A 16,093-nucleotide genomic window follows, 5' to 3' on the forward strand; every position below is an offset into this window, starting at 1 on the left:
GATGATGTTGGTTCGCATGGAGACTGGGATCGTCTCAAGCGAGACCACTGCGGGAGTCGGTTCTAAGAGGGTGGCTCCCTGGCCAACAAAATGTCAAATGCCAAAAATCCATCTTTGGTTCGAATACCAGACAATCTGGGCGACTTAGACAAGTTTGGGACGAGTGGTCGTAGATGATGAAGAGAGGCTGAAAGAGTCAGAAACCTGGACCAAGAGTCACAGAGTCGCAGAATTAGGTGTCATTCCAAGAGCAAACAACTGGGCACACAGCCGTTAGACCGGTTGAAGTGAAGCATGCCAGTGACTGGTTTCCGGGGGCTTTGGGGGGTAGGAGAGCAGGAGAAAGGATGGCAAACAGTGAGAGCCAGGCGAAGAAGAAGAGGAGGCCTGCTCGCCTGCTTGTTCCCATGCCGTGGCAGTTGCGGTGCAGCGAGTCAGTCACGCTCTTCTTTTTCCCGGAGCCAAGACAAAATTCGTTTCTCCTTACTTTTTTGCTCCTTCCTTCATCAGCGCTTTTTTTGCTACCCTTCACAACTTTCCATTTGCGCCTCTTCTATCGCGTAGAGGCTTCCCTGGCACTGTCAACCTTCTAGTTGTCGTGCCTCCATCTCCCTTTACAGCGGAGTTCATCCCTTCGACTTTCGCCGCAGCCAGAGCTCCGACCTCAACGGTTCGGAACTGCCTGCGCTGTGAATCTCCTCTCAACGGGTTTTCCCAAAATCCAAAGAGTCTCGGGTACATCGCATTCACCACTACCACCAGCACAAAGAGCGGCTTCCGTTCATTCGAGACAGTCGCCGCTTCGTGGTCACGGCCGAGAATCAGATAATCACCCATCCTTCATCAGACCGCAGGCTCGGACGACTTTTCCAGCAAACGCTGCCTCTGTCCTCCACTTCGTTTCAGCCTTTCAGTCAACCTCGCATCATTTTTGTGCGATCCCTCTACCCATCCATCTTATCTGATGAATAGCACATCTACGCAACCTCCAACGAGTCGATCGAAACCTGCTTCGTCTGCGACAGGCGCTCAGACCCTAGATCTTGCGAACGGATCGAATTTGGCTGCTCAAAGCCGAACGTCGCTCCCACCCGCCACCAACTCTTCCTCTTCCAAACCAAATGCATCGGAGCCCAACAAAATGTCTGCAGCAGTTGGAGGTGCTCCACCAGCACACGGTCATAGCGAATCAGTAAACGGAAGAAATCCTACCATTCCCGCGATCCCTTCAGTCAACGGCAACGTCTCTCTGCCAGACCACACCCGCAAGACTTCCATGACAGTCACACCCGCAGGTACCACTGCTTTCACAGCCAACGGAGGCGCACCGGGTGGCCCCCAAAATAAGCCTGGAATTCAGTTCGGTTCAATCGGAATGTCCAATCCTGGCAGTTCCCCTGCGATGGGCACGCCAAACCTGGCTCAACAAAACTCCTCAAACCTCGGCGTCAATCAACTGAATCCGCGAGATACTGCTCAGTCAAATTCTCCATCTCCTATTCCTCAGCCAGCTTTAGTCAGTGGTGGGCGACCTCCAACCTCATTCCAGGGCCCAAGTAACGGATACACTTTTGGAAACATGCCAAATGCGCCAGTCGATGCAAGTGATCCAGTAAGGCGCTGCTCTCCCGCAAACTCACATAAGTTTAGACTAACTTGTCTAGATGTTGGCTCGATCTCACATGCCATTAGGACCTCAGCAAGAGCACATGAGACGAGGATCATCACAGTCCATGCACAGTGACGCTGGTCTTCCATCAGGACCCAACCGCACTGGCTTCCAAGGCCGTGGTAGCAAAAACTTCAATCCCCCATATCAACAGCAGATGCAGTACTCGCCTCACCAGTCATTCCGCCCCCCACCCAATGGCCGCGTCATGCAAAATCAATATCAAGGACGAGGTCAACCGATGCCCTATCAAGGCTCCCCAGCCATGGGCACCCGCAGCCCAGCCCTTGTTAACGCCACCCCAGGAACACCCAATATGACCCAGATGCATATGGCGACCGGTATGCCCGGACAACCGAATGGATATTATATGGGACCCCAATATGTAAAGAGCCACCCAGCGCAAGTTTCTTCTTCCCGTGGTGATTCCGCAAAAGACAGAGGCAGTAAACCTACAAGAGGCCGAGGCCGTGGCGCCCGTCAAGGTGGCCGCGGTAAAGGCCCTGGTAGGGGTGGACACGAGGGAGGACCCTTCTTCAGCAGAGATCCCGCCTCCGACCACTATCGACCTGATCTTGCGAATCATCGTGTTGTTGCACATGCCCCCAGAGTTTTCCCTTTTCCAGATCTTTCTCCCGAGAGCGGTAATTTTGAACATTTTCTGACTGCGAGAGCACAGGGCTTCGGTATCCCTACCCAAGCTGATCCTAGTATTCAAATGTTGTATCAACAGCAGTATCATGGATCGGCAGGCATGCAGGGACAATACCCTCCTCCGTTCATGCCACCTCAATCTCCTCGACCCCCTTTCCAACAAAATGCATTCCCACCAAATATGCAACCTGCCTACAGTAATCAAGGTGCACCCCCCTCGATGTCCAGGCAGTCTTCGCAAATGTCTGCTCCCGAGCGGCCGGGGTCTAGTGTTGGTCAAGCGCCTCACACTCCTGGACCATCTGGGCCTCAGCAGACCGCCCGCACCCCCAGCGTCTCTGGGCAGAAACCTAGCTACACCATCCCACCGAAGAAGAGTGCAGCAATCACCATCAAGAACACAGCTGGCGAGGTGGTCTCATTCAGTAAACCTCCTCCGTCTCCTGCAGCCGCCACACCTGTCTCGGCCACGGCTCCTCCATCAGTACCTACGCCTCCTAGTCGGACAGCGAGTGCTGCGGACAACACTCACAATCGAACAGACAGTGCGAGCGCAAAGTCGGCGGAGGAGGCAAAGAAGTCCATGCAAGAGGCCATTGCCAAGAAAATCGCCGAAGACGAGGCTAAGAGCAGGCTGCAGAAAGAGATGGCTGAAAAGGCGCAGATGGAGGAGGAAGCTGCTGAGGCTGCCGAACGAGAAGCCGCCGAATCCAAAACCCGAGCAGAGGCCCTGGAGAAGGAGGCCGCTGATGCTGCAGCTCGCAAGGCCGCCGAAGAGGCTAAACATGCTGAAGAGGCAAAACATGCTGAAGAGGCAAAACAGGCTGAAGAGGCTGCAGCTCGCAAGTCCGCCGAGGAGGCCGAGATTGCTAAGAAGGCTGAAGAAGAAAAGTCAAAGGAGGAATCAGCAAAGCCTCCTAATAAGGCAGACGAAGAAGAAATCGATTTCGACGCTATCGAGGCCGAAATGGCGGCCATTGAAGCAGAGGAAGCACGTCGCGAGGAAGAGTACAAGAAGAAGAAGGCTGCCGCACTCGAAGCTCAACGCAAGAAGGAAGAAGAGGATGCAGCAGCTTATGAGGCTAAGATGAAAGAGATGGAGCGCAAGGCTGAAGAAGAGGAGCTTGCACGCGAAAAGGAGAAAGCTGAAGGAGCAACAGACGACGAGGCCAGCAAAAAATTGTTTGCTGAATTGAAGGCCAATCCTTTCGGCACTCCTGCTTCGACTGAGAGCCCTGCTGCTCACACTCCTGCCGAAAGTGGCACCGCCACCCCTGTGTCCGACGTCTCGATGCCTCCTCCTGCCGCGAAGGCTCCAGCTAAACGTGGTAAGGCTGCTGAACTCACTCTTGATACGAAGAAGCCCGTTGAGCCACCGGAGCCCAGTGCGACATTGAAAGCCCTCCAGTCAGCCAAGAAGCTTCAAGACCTTTCCAAAGTCCATTATCCCTCCGAAATTGCGTCGCCAAACCCAGCGCTCAATGCCAATGCGCCGGCCGACCGCAAATTCAAGTACAACAAAGAGTTCTTGTTGCAGTTCCAGAGCGTCTTCAAGGAGAAGCCATCTTTGGATTGGGACACCCGCATTAGAGATGCTTTGGGTGACGGCGACACGTCGGCGCGAGCAGCTTCTGCCAGGACGCCGTCCGGTATGGGTGGTCGCAGCGCATCGTCCCGAGGACCTCCACCCATGAGCAACTTCGGGCCTATGGGCAGCTTTGGAGGCGCTCGTGCTAATCTACCTCCTGGCACAACTTCCGAACAACGATTTGCTGCCTCTAATGCTGCCATGAGAAGTGGACCCATGGCAGGTAATCCCTTTGCTCAATTCGGACGTCCCGGTCAGATGGCTCCTGCCATGGGACGCACTCCTTCTAGTGGTCCCCTCGGTCCCATTCCTGGTTCCCCCCGTATTGGTGGTGCGAGCCGAGGTGGATCTCGTGCCGAGAGCAAACGAGGCAAGCAAGGACATAAGGGAGCTCACGAAGAGAACAAGTCAATGCCTCTTACAGCCGGCATGAACATCGGTGCTCTCGAAGTGTCTTCCACTGGATGGAAGCCCCGCAGTCTCGGGCAGAATGCTGCTCCAGGTCCCGCTCCCGGAGGTGATGGCTTGATGGAGCCTGATGTCGTTCAGCGCAAGGTCAAGGCTGCTCTCAACAAGATGACTCCAGAAAAGTTCGACAAGATTTCGGACCAGATCTTGGAGATCGCCGCCCAATCCAAGCATGAATCAGACGGTCGTACGCTACGTCAAGTTATTCAGCTCACTTTCGAGAAGGCTACTGATGAAGCCCATTGGGCCCCAATGTACGCCGCTTTCTGCCGTAGAATGTTGGAAAGCATGAGTGCGGACATCAGAGACGAGGGCATCAAGGACAAGGCCGGCAACGTCGTCACAGGTGGTAATCTTTTCCGAAAGTATCTTCTAAACCGGTGTCAAGAAGAATTCGAACGAGGCTGGAAGATCAATATTCCCCGAGCAGAGGGTCAGTCTGAGGAGGCTGCCATGCTGTCCGACGAGTATTACATCGCCGCTGCTGCCAAGAGACGTGGTCTTGGTCTCGTCAAGTTTATTGGCGAACTGTTCAAATTGCAGATGTTGACGGAACGTATCATGCACGAATGTGTGAAGAAGCTTGTTGACTACGAAGGCACTCCCGAGGAAGCCGAGATCGAAAGCTTGACGAGCTTGCTGCGTACTGTTGGCAGACAACTCGATGACCCTGAAAGCAAGGGTAAAGGCCGTATGGATGTCTACTTTGACCGCATCAACCACATGGTCGCCATTCCGGATCTACCGAGCCGTCTCAGATTCATGCTCATGGATGTGATCGAACTCCGAGCAAAGGGTTGGGTCTCGAAGGAGGACGATAAAGGCCCCAAGACCATCGCCGAGATTCACGCCGAAGCTGAACGGAAGGCGCGTGAAGACGAGCTCCGGAGACTTGCCCAGCAAGGCGGCCGCGGTGGTGGAGGTAGACTGCCAATGGGTCGGGGCGATGCACGAAGCTTCAGTGGGTACGGAGGACAAATTCCACCTCCCGACACCTCGAACCGTGTCGGTAGTGATGATCTGCGAAGACTTGGCAACCGCAACGCTCGCAACCCAAGTAATACCGGCGCCGGCACTCTCGGGCCACCGAGCCTGCTCGGTCCACGTACGAACAGTGGCCGACGTGGTCTCGGACCTGGAGGCTTGCTCGGTCGCGGAGATGATAGCGCTACCAGCAGCCGCACTGGAACACCTCCGGCTGGCAAAGAAAAGGAGAAGAAGGATGAGTCCAGTACCAATGCTTTTAGGTAAGCTGGAGTCATTTTTGGCCGCCCACGATGCATACTAACTATTCCTGCAGTGCTCTCGCCGCTCTTGAAAATGACGCACCTGGCTCACCACCATCCAATCCCGCATCTCCCCCCACACAAAAGTCTCAGCCCAGTATCGAGGGAGAACGATCAAGATCACCGGACAAAGCCGAGTGAATCTTCTCAGCCTGATCAAAGTGTACAACATAATACCATTCGAGCACTAATACTTGACTGACGGCCGCTTGTGGGGAGGTTTGGCAGACGATGTGCATTGATACCCGGCGTGAGCCACATGTTTTAGCATTTACAGCACAGCGGATTGGTTGGGCTGTTGAACCAAAATTATTTCACCGTCAAGTTCCAAGAAGAGACCTTCGATTGCACTCGAAAGCGATAGAGAGAATGTGTTTTATCACCAAATACATTGCGTCTTCAACTACCGGATGGGTGGAGCATTTTTTCGGCGTCGTGTTTTACTAGTACACAAAAGTGAATGGAGCAGCTGCATGAAGGCACGATTGCTTGCATACTTTCCATGCTGACTCCTTGTTCATGTTACGTGGCAGTCTGGCTAGGCCTAATCGAGAGAGGGAGCAGGTGGTGAAGGTCGTGGGAAGCCAGTGGTTGAGAGGCAATCACCGAGAAGTATCGCTCCACGGTCGAGTTCTAGTTCATCGAGCAAGCCTGGTGAGGCGAGGAGTCTTCTGTGTTGTACATTGCCAAATTTCAAGAATTCCTTCATCAAATTGATCTTCTCTATCGTGATATCCAGCTATTCCTGGTCAGCTTCTATGCAAAGCTATAATAGGTACCCGACGCGTTCCGGTGCACGACTTGGCCATGGGGCTCTCTTCTCTCTGTTGCTTCAGTCCTTCAGTCCTCCAGCCGATCGCTTGCCCCGTTTTAGCTGAGCACGCAAGACCTCGCCAGCGACTTTTGCTTCATCAGCAGCCCTACGTCTGTCCTGTTCCTCCTTCTCATACGCCTTACGGATCACTCTAGTATGTCGTTCTTCTCTTTGGTGCTTCATGGCCTCCCGCTTCCTTCTCCTGACCGCGCGATTATGATCTTGTTCTTTCTCGCCTTCGGTCTCCCTTTGCAGTTCCTTGAGTTGTCTTGATGACAAGGTCCAGGGTTTTCCGAGAGTCGAGTTCAAGAACGTAATGCGAGACGCGATCAGGGTCATTTCGTGTGTGGTGTCGGGAACAATGGCGAGGCGGAGGAGTGAGAGTTGACGTGAGGAGCGAAACGTCGAGAGAGTGCCTTTTGCTTGGACGACGGTGCCGATGGTTAGAGTTGAGACGTTGCGCTGGAGAATGGCTGCTTCCGTGGTGGACTCCTCGCCGCCATTGGACTTGGACTTCCCGTGCTGCGCTGAGTTGGCCGCGGCCTTTTCCTTCTCAGGCTTCGGGCAAGTCACGTCGATAGTCGCGCCGCTGCTATCATCGATGGTGAAAAGCCAGAATTTCTCGAAGTACTCATCGAATGCCACGACCACGCCGACAACTTGGACGAATTGGATGGGGTGGTTCAGGTAGAAGAGCAGGAGGGCCGCATCGCGATGGTTGTGGTGTGTGGCAGTGTCAGGGTGCGCGAGCGTTGTGGTAGTCTCAGCGTACTTCTCGTGAGGCTTCAGCACATGATGAATGTCGTGGGCGGTCAGTTTGACCCATTTCGACCAGGTCTCGGAGGCTGTGAAGGCATAGGCTGGGTAGAACGTCAGCGACGTTGAGGCAGCGTTAATGATATTGTTTTCATGTGGTCGATGGTCGGGATTCTGCATTCATTTGGTCGAGTATAGCGCCATACGGCTGCCATACGGCTGCACAGGCGCGTGCTGTACTGGAGTGCGCGTGTCAGCTGAACGGTGGGATGCGAAGTCGGATGCTGAGGACGCGAGGTCTGGCCAGGCGAGGCTTGACCGAAGTGGGTTTAGGGGGTTTCTTGCACGGGAAGGATCAACGACCAATACCGGCGGAGCACAAGATTTCCACGTCGCAGCTGCATACGGTGGAACACACAATACGTAAGTGCAGATCGTCAAGGGACGATCACGTGCGTGTCTCGAGAGTACTTAGTCGGCTATCGCGGCACAGGCAATTTGCAGGACTTCGCTTTCTAACTGCCGGCCAGCGAATGGACCAAGATCATGGGCACGGTCTCCGAGATCGGTGGCGAGCCGACCGCCTCTTGTGTTTTGATATCATTTGTTCTGTCTGAATCATCGTGGTCAGTTACGACTTTATTCACTACTCAGCTTGGCCCTCACAAAAGTCCATCGAATTCAACGTTTCTTGGCCTGGTACCGGTGACAATAGCCGAGACCTATCGATGAGCGCCCAGATTTGGGTCTAGCCTTGAGTCCAGCAGAATTTGGGCCGTCTTTCCGGGAAAATAGCTTGGCCCGTACTCCGTACTGCAATTGATGTCGAGCGAGCCTTTCCACTCCGATCAGGATGGAATCCAAAAAGACGGACCGGTGAGCCTCGAGAGTCATCGAGAGAAGGAGGCCGCCACAAAGGCGGATCATCTCTCAGCAGCAGAAGAAGCTCCTGAGTCAGGCTCTTCAGAGTCTTCTGTCAACCAGACACCAACTCTCACGCGCGATGAAGAGCGGCATAGCGAGAATGGATCCCTCGAGAGAACGCCCACAGAACCAGACGTGGCAGCGCAAAGACTGCAAGCACAGCGTACCACGACTACTGCGTCAGCGGCGGGCCCCGTCCATTCGGTTTTCACCAAGAACCAGAAGAGATTTATCGTCTTTATGGCTTCGTGGGCTGGGTTCTTCTCGCCTGTTTCCGGACAGATCTACTTTCCCGCGCTCAACCCTCTGGCGAGAGATCTGAAGGTGTCGGATTCGCTTATCAATTTGACCTTGACTTCGTACATGGTGAGCAAAAGAACGCTCTCTTCTTTTTTCTGCTGGCCACACTGACACAATCCTATGTGTTAAGATTTTCCAAGGCCTCGCCCCAACATTCGTCGGAGACTTTGCGGACGCAGCGGGTCGGCGGCCTGCTTACGCTGGTACGTCCTCGCCATTGGCTTTACTGGGGGAATTCTATGCTCACATTCATGGCAGTCTGCTTTATCGTCTACATTCTAGCGAACATCGGCCTGGCCCTTCAAAACAGCTATGCCGCGCTCTTCGTGCTTCGATGCGTCCAGAGTACGGGGAGCAGCGCGACCATCGCCATGTGCAGCGCCGTGGTATCAGATGTTGCCACGGCCGCGGAGCGTGGGAAGTACATGGGCTTCACTCTGGCCGGATCTTTGCTGGGACCTGCTATAGGTCCGGTCATTGGGGGTATCCTGGCTGACTTTCTGGGGTGGCGAGCGATCTTTTGGTTCCTGACCATTATGGGAGCCGCATTCTTGCTTGTTTTTGCGATCTTCTTTCCCGAGACAGGTATGTTGACCTTTCACAATTGTATAGGGCCCGTGGCTGACTTGGGGTTGTGCAGCACGCAATCAGGTCGGAAACGGCTCGATACCGCCCAAAGGGTGGAGTATGTCTCTGATGAATTACCTTGCTGTTCGAAAAGCGCGGAGACTTCAGCCTAATGATGATCTGTCTACGGATAACGACGCCGCGGCGACGCTGCCAAAGCGACAGGAATTCCGCTTCCCAAATCCTCTCCGGTCGATGGTGCTGATCCTGGATAAGGAGAATTTCCTGCTCCTGTTCTACAACGCTTTCTTGTTCGCGGCGTTCTACGACGTCACAGCTGCTATCCCGTCTCAATTCAAGGAGATCTACAACTTCAGTGTCCTACAAATCGGTCTCTGCTACATCCCCATGGGCGTAGGCTCGATGTGTGCGGCCCTGACGAACGGCCAACTCCTCGACCGCAACTTTGCACGCTGGTGCAAGAAGCTGGGCGTCAAAATCAAAAAGGGTCGGAACCAAGACCTGAGCAATTTTCCCATCGAGAAGGCGCGGCTGCAGATCGCATTCCCGGCGGTCTACTCGACGGCGATCCTGGTGTGCTTGTTTGGCTGGATTATGCATGTCAACGGGCCGTTGGCGGCCATATTGGTGGTGCTGTTCTTCATGAGCTTGAGCATGAGCGTTTCGTTCAATGTCACGAGTACGTTGTTGATTGATTTTTATCCCACCAGCCCGGCGACGGCGACGGCCGCAAACAATGTCGTCAGGTGTGTTTTGGGAGCTGGTGCGACGGCGGCTGTGGTTCCAATGATTAACGCCATGGGGAGAGGGTGGACATTCACGTTTCTGGCGCTGTTCTTGATTGCAACGAGCCCGATGCTTTGGTGTGTGTATTTTCGGGGCTTGCAGTGGAGGAGGGCGAGGATGGACAGGGAGGAACGCGCGAAGAAGTCAAAGGAGGAGGCGGCTAGGAAGGGAGGGGGTGGCGAAGATGCGACCATGGATGGGAGTGGGCAGCCGCCTGTGGAAGGAACGGTCCCAGAGATGGTGGGCGTGGTTGAGAAGGAGAAGGAGACGGAGGTGAGAAATGCACCAGACCGGAATGACGATGAGGGTCACAATACAACACTCTCTAGGACGTTTTCGTATGCATCCGGCTACTGAGTATGGGACACATGGCGAGGTATTACAGACAATTCTCGATCAATGGTGTCAGGCTCTCTGCTTTTTGGTGTCAATGCCTGGACTTTTGCATGGTGTGTACGCTCGTGCAGCATCGGGTAAGTCATTGCGACGTGGTTTGATGGAAGGCAAGATGTTCATGCTGCTTCCCTTATGATTTCAGAGTTTGGATCTGAGGCATCAGCTCATATGAGCTCCTCTTTGCATCATGTCATTCACTTCATGCGGGAGGTGACGATGCAAGTCCCGGGAGTTGTGTTCCGATTCGGATAGCGATCCCCGTGAGTCTGTCCTCCCAGTCTTCAAGAACTGACCTGGTTATGCAAGGACATCTGGAACTGTACAAGTAGCTCGTACTCGTGGACAAAAGAAGAGTCGTCACTTTAACGTCAGAGGAGCCATGGTTGGGACCCTGGACTTGTTCTTCCCGCGGGGTCCTGAGCAAGACTTTGTTCTTTCCCAAATATATTGCGTTCGCAAGCACTCTGCACTCACCATTTTGCCGACCAGGACAAGAATCTCAAGTGTATTCCAGATCCCGAACCGCGTCAAAAAATTCGCCAGGCAAAATGACCGACAAGTCCAACTACCGTGCCGCCGACGACAAGTACGAGGCTCAGAATGACGAAAAATTCGATCCCAGCGGCGACCTTAACGACTCCAGCTATGTGAGACCCGGAGACAGCACGGTTCCAGTCCAGAAAGACTCGGCTCCGGTCGAAGACCCTGTGCAGCCACCAACATCCAACAGTGACGCGCAGCTCGGTAAGTAGGATTGGTAGTTGTGGTATTGCTTCTTCTGACAACCCACAGAGCAAGACGAGAGAGAAGCCATCGACAAGGGCAATATCGTCAAGGGGCGAATTCGCCACGCCAAACCGACGGGCTCGTATTCCGAAGGACCAGACGAGGATCAACTGCCAAAGGAGGTCGCCAGTGGAGCGGATGGTACTTCTTCTACCCGAGGTCTCTAGAGGTCCGAGGTGGAGTGCTCACAGTGCCGAGTCCGAATGATATCAGCAAGGGAGACGATACGAGTAGAGTAGAATCTAGTCTCAACCACAAGTAGTGAAATGCATAAGGCTTGATTGATCCAGGTAGTGGGAGGTGACCGGTGATTCGCTTACTGCACGGTAGTGTTCTGAGACACAAGTTTCCACCCGGTCCGCAGGGCCCCGGAGAAGCCATTTTGATCTGGGGATTACTGTGGACAGTATTCCTGACAGTCGGAGAACGCCGCTGTTCAGTGAGGTACAGTATGTACTCGGGGAATTGATTGATGCCAGGAGGAGGAGGAGGAGGAGAACCTGGAGCAAGCCTTGAAGTATTGACGTCAGCTTATGATTCGACGAAGTTCCAAAAATGCTGATCGTATTCCATCCCATGCTGGTGCCGGCATCAATCTCCATTATGCCGAAGCATTCCGTGCGTTGCAAATGATGCGAACAACCTGGATGTCAGGGTGATGAATGTGACTTCATCAAGCAGAGAAAGGAGGAGTCGGTTTCACCTTACGCTAGGGCCCGAGCATGGGCTCAGGCACGAGTCTACCGTACTAGTACTATCTAGTACTAGTGATATGGGGAAGTCTCTAGCCGCGTCTAGACTAAGTCGTGATAGCCTGATAGTGCAGTGCTCTGATTGGTCCGGCAACGGCCAGTCACCAGGACCCTCTATTTTGTTGATTTGCAGACCTAAAGTACCGAAGAAAGAAGTCTTCCTCCATTTTCCAACTAACTATCAACTCTCAGGGATTGTTACCAGCCCGGAATGCAACTCGTCCCAACAGCAACAAGTCTTACCTCGTACATCTGCCAGAGCCAGCGTGTGTACCGGGATGAGGCTTACCATGGGGGACAAAGCGGGACCCGCCCACGATGTCAACATGAATATCACAGTACATCTGTTAGAAATACTCGTGCCGTTCTTGTAAGGAATATGCCTGCTTCCAATTCTCGTGTTCCCCTCTTATTGTAGATCATTCCGCATCGTTGTGCATCAGGCTGGCTTCGGAAGGCATCTACCAGTCACCCGGTCAGAAACAGATGGGCGGTCTGCGTCGTGCCTGGCCGACGATGCGTCAGTGTAAGATCATCTGGTGCTGGTCCTCAACTCGTCTGGTACTTTTCACCACCCCCCCCCGATGCCCAGGTGTCCCCAGCCACTGCAAGGGCAAGGGGGATGAAATGGCCTCGGATCTCCTTTCCGAGCATACTACGTATCCTTACCAGGTAGGGATTCATCTTCACCTCACTTTGCGAGAGGAGCGGGTGGTGATTTTCACTACTCGTAAAAACACAGTGACTGCCACTGACTTACGCAACCTCTGAAGTCATAGTGATGACGCGCCAGGCCTCTTCTACATCTCCCACAGAGTATATCTAGCAGGACCCTAGCCCGTACCACACTTCCCTTCATCAAAATCTCTTGCACTTCTTCTAACACCAACGCTGTTGACCAAACACCTCAAAACACAAACACACGCACAAAACTCGCAAACTTCACAACCAACCATGTCGGCCAACACCAACCCAGGAAACTTTGCCAACCGCCCCAAGGAAGAGGTCCAGGAGATCGCCAGTAAGGGAGGTCAAGCCAGCCACAACAGCGGCTTTGCCTCGATGGACCCAGACAAGCAGGTAAGTCACATTACATCCACGTTTCCTCAGTCACTACTACTACCGCAATGTATCGTAATGCTAACAAGTTGACCTTTTCACAGCGCGAGATTGCTTCCAAGGGAGGCCAAGCATCCAGCGGCTCCTTCGAACCCGGCAGCGAGAAGGCTAGAGAGGCCGGTCGGAAGGGAGGTTCTGCCACTGGCGGTTCTTAGTCCTCACAACATCATAGGCATACACAGATGGACGTCGAGTCAGTGACGGACGAAGAGGGAAACATCACATCAGTGTAACCTACGAGCTTTTCAATTCAAGGTTCAACCAAGATCACACACACTCTGCAAACTGTGCTGGGCCGATCATCGACGGCTGCACAAGAAATGATATGTATCATTAGACAGGAACAACTGAGATACCATTTGACACAGCGAATTCCTGTTGTGAACCATCGTGATCGGTTCATCAAACGTTGGCTATTGCTTCTCGAGAGGTGAGGTTTCCATCCCAGATAGCAACTTCAATACCGCTCGCAGCCTGCCTGAAGAAGCGTACATCATACATTCCACCACATCAGAAACATTCCCACCCAACTCCTGAATACTGACGCACGTGCTCCGGGCTCTCTGAGTCAGCAATGCTCCGAACGGCCATCTGCCAACGGGTTGTGGCAGCCCAGAAGCCCAGTCTTCTCTTATACATTATTAGGTAGCCTCCGCCTCTTCTTGATTCTGCCACGTCTGCTCTGCTGATCGCCCAGCGTGACGACGGCTAGAATTGCGATCCGCCGTGCCGGATCCTCCACGAATGGATTAGCATCTGGGGCGGTCAAAGAGGTACGCACACCGCACACCGTGTCACCAAGATTGGAGTTGTCCGGATATCAATATCAGCGGAACAAACTTCCGAGGAACTGACATCCGAGGATAAAATGTCCGAAATGCCCTTCAAACAACCCCATCGGCCGATAGCCAACTTCACGGTCTTCGTTCGCTGCCGCACTTGGTGCCGGGAGGATGTGCGCTCAGAATCGGGGCTGTAGAAATCTTTGCTGGCACAATAACGACCGTCTTGTCACCTGGGTACCGTTAGGCTGGGCATAGGAAAGGCATAGTCGTAACACATGCTAGAGTCCACCCCAGTTGAGGTAAAATCGAATGGTCCAGGTGCGTTGCCGATAAGCCCAGCTGTTTCAATTTCGCTGGGCTCACAGCAGACCTGATTGATGAGTGAGGTGTGCCGCAGCCTTGTGCTTTCATCCGTATTAAAGTTGTGAAAGGAAACTGCTCGGCGCTGGAGTCGGTTCATGCGACAAAGCAAGTGCAGTTGGCAATTCTGCTGATGCTGAAAAGAAGGTGAATTCGTCAGGTAAGTCGAGGCTTCCTGGCCTTCAAACATCCCAGTCGACGGTGTTGCTGATTGTGGTGGCGTCACCGTGCTGGCTGACTGAAATTGCTCGAAGTCCCCACCGGAAATGTCAAAGTCAAAGTCTTGCAGTGGTTGCAAGGTCTCTTCCGCGTTCACGAAAGAGGTCGTTGTCTCTCCCTGTGAAAGTTGCTGTAGATCCGTGAAGCTGACTGATGGCGACGCTGTAACTGATGGCGGCGGTCTTGCGTTGCTGGAAAAAGCAGCATCAGAGAAACCTGAGCTGTCCAGGCCCAGCCCTTCCACGATGTCTTTGGTGTTTATTCGTCCGTTGGAGCGGTTCTGGAGCAGTTCGGGGAGGCATTGTTTTGCTCGGCACGCCCAGTACAGCCGTTGCAACGCTTCATCCATAATTTCCAGCATGCGTAGTGCTCTGGCAACAGACTCCCGTCAGCAAATATACACGGTTGAGGGTGCAATATCACGCGCTGGCCTCTAGTCTCGCGTCCTCTTCGCATTTCGTATGTGCACTTGCTGTCAGCTTCGACGCATTTGGTGCATCTTGAACGTCCATCACACTGGAGATGGTCAGCTACCGAGATGTGAGTGTTTGGCAAGTGAATACTGTCGTGTACCTTCGCCTTCTTTACCCTACAGCGATCACAGGCGTGAGAGGTTCGTCTTCTGGAAACACCACCGTTGTCTGAGAAGCCTCCTGTCCTTGAAGGAGGCATTTCGTTGTGAGAAACAAGGTTTCCTTCGAGTGGCGAGTATTCTAGGTTGTCTGTCAAGTATTCGAAGCTCGGCATCGAGGGACTTCTGCATGTTTAAGTTGAGGTACAAGGGTGCCGGTGCAGCAGAGTGGAGCAATATGCACCTGCCTCGAATGGTCCTTCGAGCTGATGTCAACAGTTCAGGAACATTCTGGCAAAGTCCCATTCGTACTGCGTATTACCTCCGCTGGGGCCAAGGATTCCAACAAGCGACAAGGGATTCTGCTCTTACTAGAGCACATGTAATCAACCGAACGGGTAGCAAATTCTTTCGTTGGATGGAGACGCTGGTCATCGCGGATGAGACAACCAGGTGCAAGCAAGGTCCCAGCGCTAAATTGACATGACATGCTGCCTAGACATGTGCTAAAGCATTGTCCTCGGAAGCCACAGCAGTGACCGCCTTAAGTTGATTAGCTCAGATCTGAAGTATGAGGACAGACGACGGACGAGGAGAATTGCCGTAGCATTACGAGGTACCAGGGCCCGGAATGCACATGTGGGCATGAATCTGCACTTCTGGCTGGTTGAGGGACTTGTCCGCATCTCGATTGCCCCCAACGTCCTCAAGCTCGAGAAGAGCTATATTGCTATCGGCGCCGGTGAATGGACTCAGTAACCAGTGATCTGCTGCCGGCTTTCCCCTCTAGGAGAAAAGTCGAGAGAAGGTCCTTGCAACCCCGGAGCCTGGTGGTCTGGGCTCACTAGTTCGGTCTCGGAGAATAGAATGCGAGGGACACGAACTACTGTAGACGAGTTGTCTGGCTGCATACGAGTTGCCGGTCTCGGGTGACCAATAGGTTACAACATGCTCACCAATCGGGTTCCATTGGTTCGTTAGTACAGTACCTCGTATAAGCCAGTGTGGCCAGTCAAGCTCCTTCTCGCTTTTTCTCGTGTCTTTCTTCAAGATACCAGGTTCGTGCTTCGGTGTAGAAGGCCGGACTCGAGCTTACCCTAGTTAGCGGCCACCTTCGAAATATCCCGTATGAGGAGGGCAAGGCTGCGTCAGCCTCGCCTATTCTAGGGCTCTGCTGAGCACTCAACGGATCATCGACACGACTCTGGAGGCGTTGACTTGGCCAACGAACAAGGGATTAGGTTATCGAGGTTGACGGGGCCACCCTAAGCC

At 53.5% G+C, this 16,093-nt stretch overlaps 6 protein-coding genes across 7 annotated transcripts; 4 read left to right on the plus strand and 2 right to left on the minus strand.

Annotated features, from left to right (window-relative positions):
* Nucleotides 1–507: 507 nt before the first annotated feature.
* Nucleotides 508–6,378, plus strand: PV05_01164 (uncharacterized protein). Its single transcript, XM_013466122.1, has 4 exons — nucleotides 508–1,612; nucleotides 1,665–2,054; nucleotides 2,349–5,626; nucleotides 5,680–6,378. The coding sequence occupies exons 1-4, from the start codon at nucleotides 965–967 to the stop codon at nucleotides 5,804–5,806; spliced, it is 4,443 nt and encodes a 1,480-aa protein (XP_013321576.1). The 5' UTR covers nucleotides 508–964; the 3' UTR covers nucleotides 5,807–6,378.
* PV05_01165 (uncharacterized protein) lies at nucleotides 6,339–7,486 on the minus strand. Its single transcript, XM_013466123.1, has one exon. The coding sequence runs from the start codon at nucleotides 7,413–7,415 to the stop codon at nucleotides 6,498–6,500; it is 918 nt and encodes a 305-aa protein (XP_013321577.1). The 5' UTR covers nucleotides 7,416–7,486; the 3' UTR covers nucleotides 6,339–6,497.
* A 275-nt stretch (nucleotides 7,487–7,761) lies between these two features.
* On the plus strand, nucleotides 7,762–10,636 carry PV05_01166 (uncharacterized protein). Its single transcript, XM_013466124.1, has 4 exons — nucleotides 7,762–8,525; nucleotides 8,590–8,662; nucleotides 8,718–9,044; nucleotides 9,100–10,636. The coding sequence occupies exons 1-4, from the start codon at nucleotides 8,058–8,060 to the stop codon at nucleotides 10,188–10,190; spliced, it is 1,959 nt and encodes a 652-aa protein (XP_013321578.1). The 5' UTR covers nucleotides 7,762–8,057; the 3' UTR covers nucleotides 10,191–10,636.
* Nucleotides 10,637–10,647: 11 nt separating this feature from the next.
* PV05_01167 (uncharacterized protein) lies at nucleotides 10,648–11,182 on the plus strand (the record flags this gene model as incomplete). The annotated part of the gene is made up of 2 exons (XM_013466125.1): nucleotides 10,648–10,973; nucleotides 11,022–11,182. Exons 1-2 carry the CDS (start codon nucleotides 10,778–10,780, stop codon nucleotides 11,180–11,182), a joined length of 357 nt encoding a protein of 118 aa, XP_013321579.1. The 5' UTR covers nucleotides 10,648–10,777.
* A 1,539-nt stretch (nucleotides 11,183–12,721) lies between these two features.
* Nucleotides 12,722–13,245, plus strand: PV05_01168 (conidiation-specific protein 10; the record flags this gene model as incomplete). Its single annotated transcript, XM_013466126.1, has 2 exons — nucleotides 12,722–12,847; nucleotides 12,931–13,245. The coding sequence occupies 2 exons, from the start codon at nucleotides 12,722–12,724 to the stop codon at nucleotides 13,039–13,041; spliced, it is 237 nt and encodes a 78-aa protein (XP_013321580.1). The 3' UTR covers nucleotides 13,042–13,245.
* Nucleotides 12,986–15,351, minus strand: PV05_01169. Of its 2 annotated transcripts, XM_013466128.1 has the most exons (3): nucleotides 14,824–15,351; nucleotides 14,678–14,766; nucleotides 12,986–14,621 (listed from the first exon to the last, which is right to left on the minus strand). In XM_013466128.1, exons 1-3 carry the CDS (start codon nucleotides 14,995–14,997, stop codon nucleotides 13,898–13,900), a joined length of 987 nt encoding a protein of 328 aa, XP_013321582.1. In that variant the 5' UTR covers nucleotides 14,998–15,351; the 3' UTR covers nucleotides 12,986–13,897. The 2 variants fall into 2 exon arrangements, with proteins under 2 accessions (XP_013321582.1, XP_013321581.1); XM_013466127.1 differs by having other exon boundaries at nucleotides 12,986–14,766.
* Nucleotides 15,352–16,093: the final 742 nt, after the last annotated feature.

Source organism: Exophiala xenobiotica, assembly GCF_000835505.1.
Source record: "Exophiala xenobiotica strain CBS 118157 unplaced genomic scaffold supercont1.1, whole genome shotgun sequence".
NCBI classification, from domain to species: Eukaryota; Fungi; Ascomycota; class Eurotiomycetes; order Chaetothyriales; family Herpotrichiellaceae; genus Exophiala; species Exophiala xenobiotica.

Bases quoted from the DNA above. Each gene is read 5' to 3' on its own strand.
- PV05_01164 (XM_013466122.1), top strand. From the start codon at position 965: ATGAATAGCACATCTACGCAACCTCCAACGAGTCGATCGAAACCTGCT. The intron at 2,055-2,348 runs GTAAAGAGCCAC...GCGAGAGCACAG, and splicing joins ATTATATGGGACCCCAATAT to GGCTTCGGTATCCCTACCCA. The intron at 5,627-5,679 runs GTAAGCTGGAGT...CTATTCCTGCAG, and splicing joins TCCAGTACCAATGCTTTTAG to TGCTCTCGCCGCTCTTGAAA.
- PV05_01165 (XM_013466123.1), bottom strand. From the start codon at position 7,415: ATGCAGAATCCCGACCATCGACCACATGAAAACAATATCATTAACGCT.
- PV05_01166 (XM_013466124.1), top strand. From the start codon at position 8,058: ATGTCGAGCGAGCCTTTCCACTCCGATCAGGATGGAATCCAAAAAGAC. The intron at 8,526-8,589 runs GTGAGCAAAAGA...CTATGTGTTAAG, and splicing joins TGACCTTGACTTCGTACATG to ATTTTCCAAGGCCTCGCCCC. The intron at 8,663-8,717 runs GTACGTCCTCGC...CATTCATGGCAG, and splicing joins TCGGCGGCCTGCTTACGCTG to TCTGCTTTATCGTCTACATT.
- PV05_01169 (XM_013466128.1), bottom strand. From the start codon at position 14,997: ATGCCGAGCTTCGAATACTTGACAGACAACCTAGAATACTCGCCACTC. The intron at 14,767-14,823 runs GTACACGACAGT...GACCATCTCCAG, and splicing joins GTAGGGTAAAGAAGGCGAAG to TGTGATGGACGTTCAAGATG. The intron at 14,622-14,677 runs GCGCGTGATATT...GTCTGTTGCCAG, and splicing joins GGACGCGAGACTAGAGGCCA to AGCACTACGCATGCTGGAAA.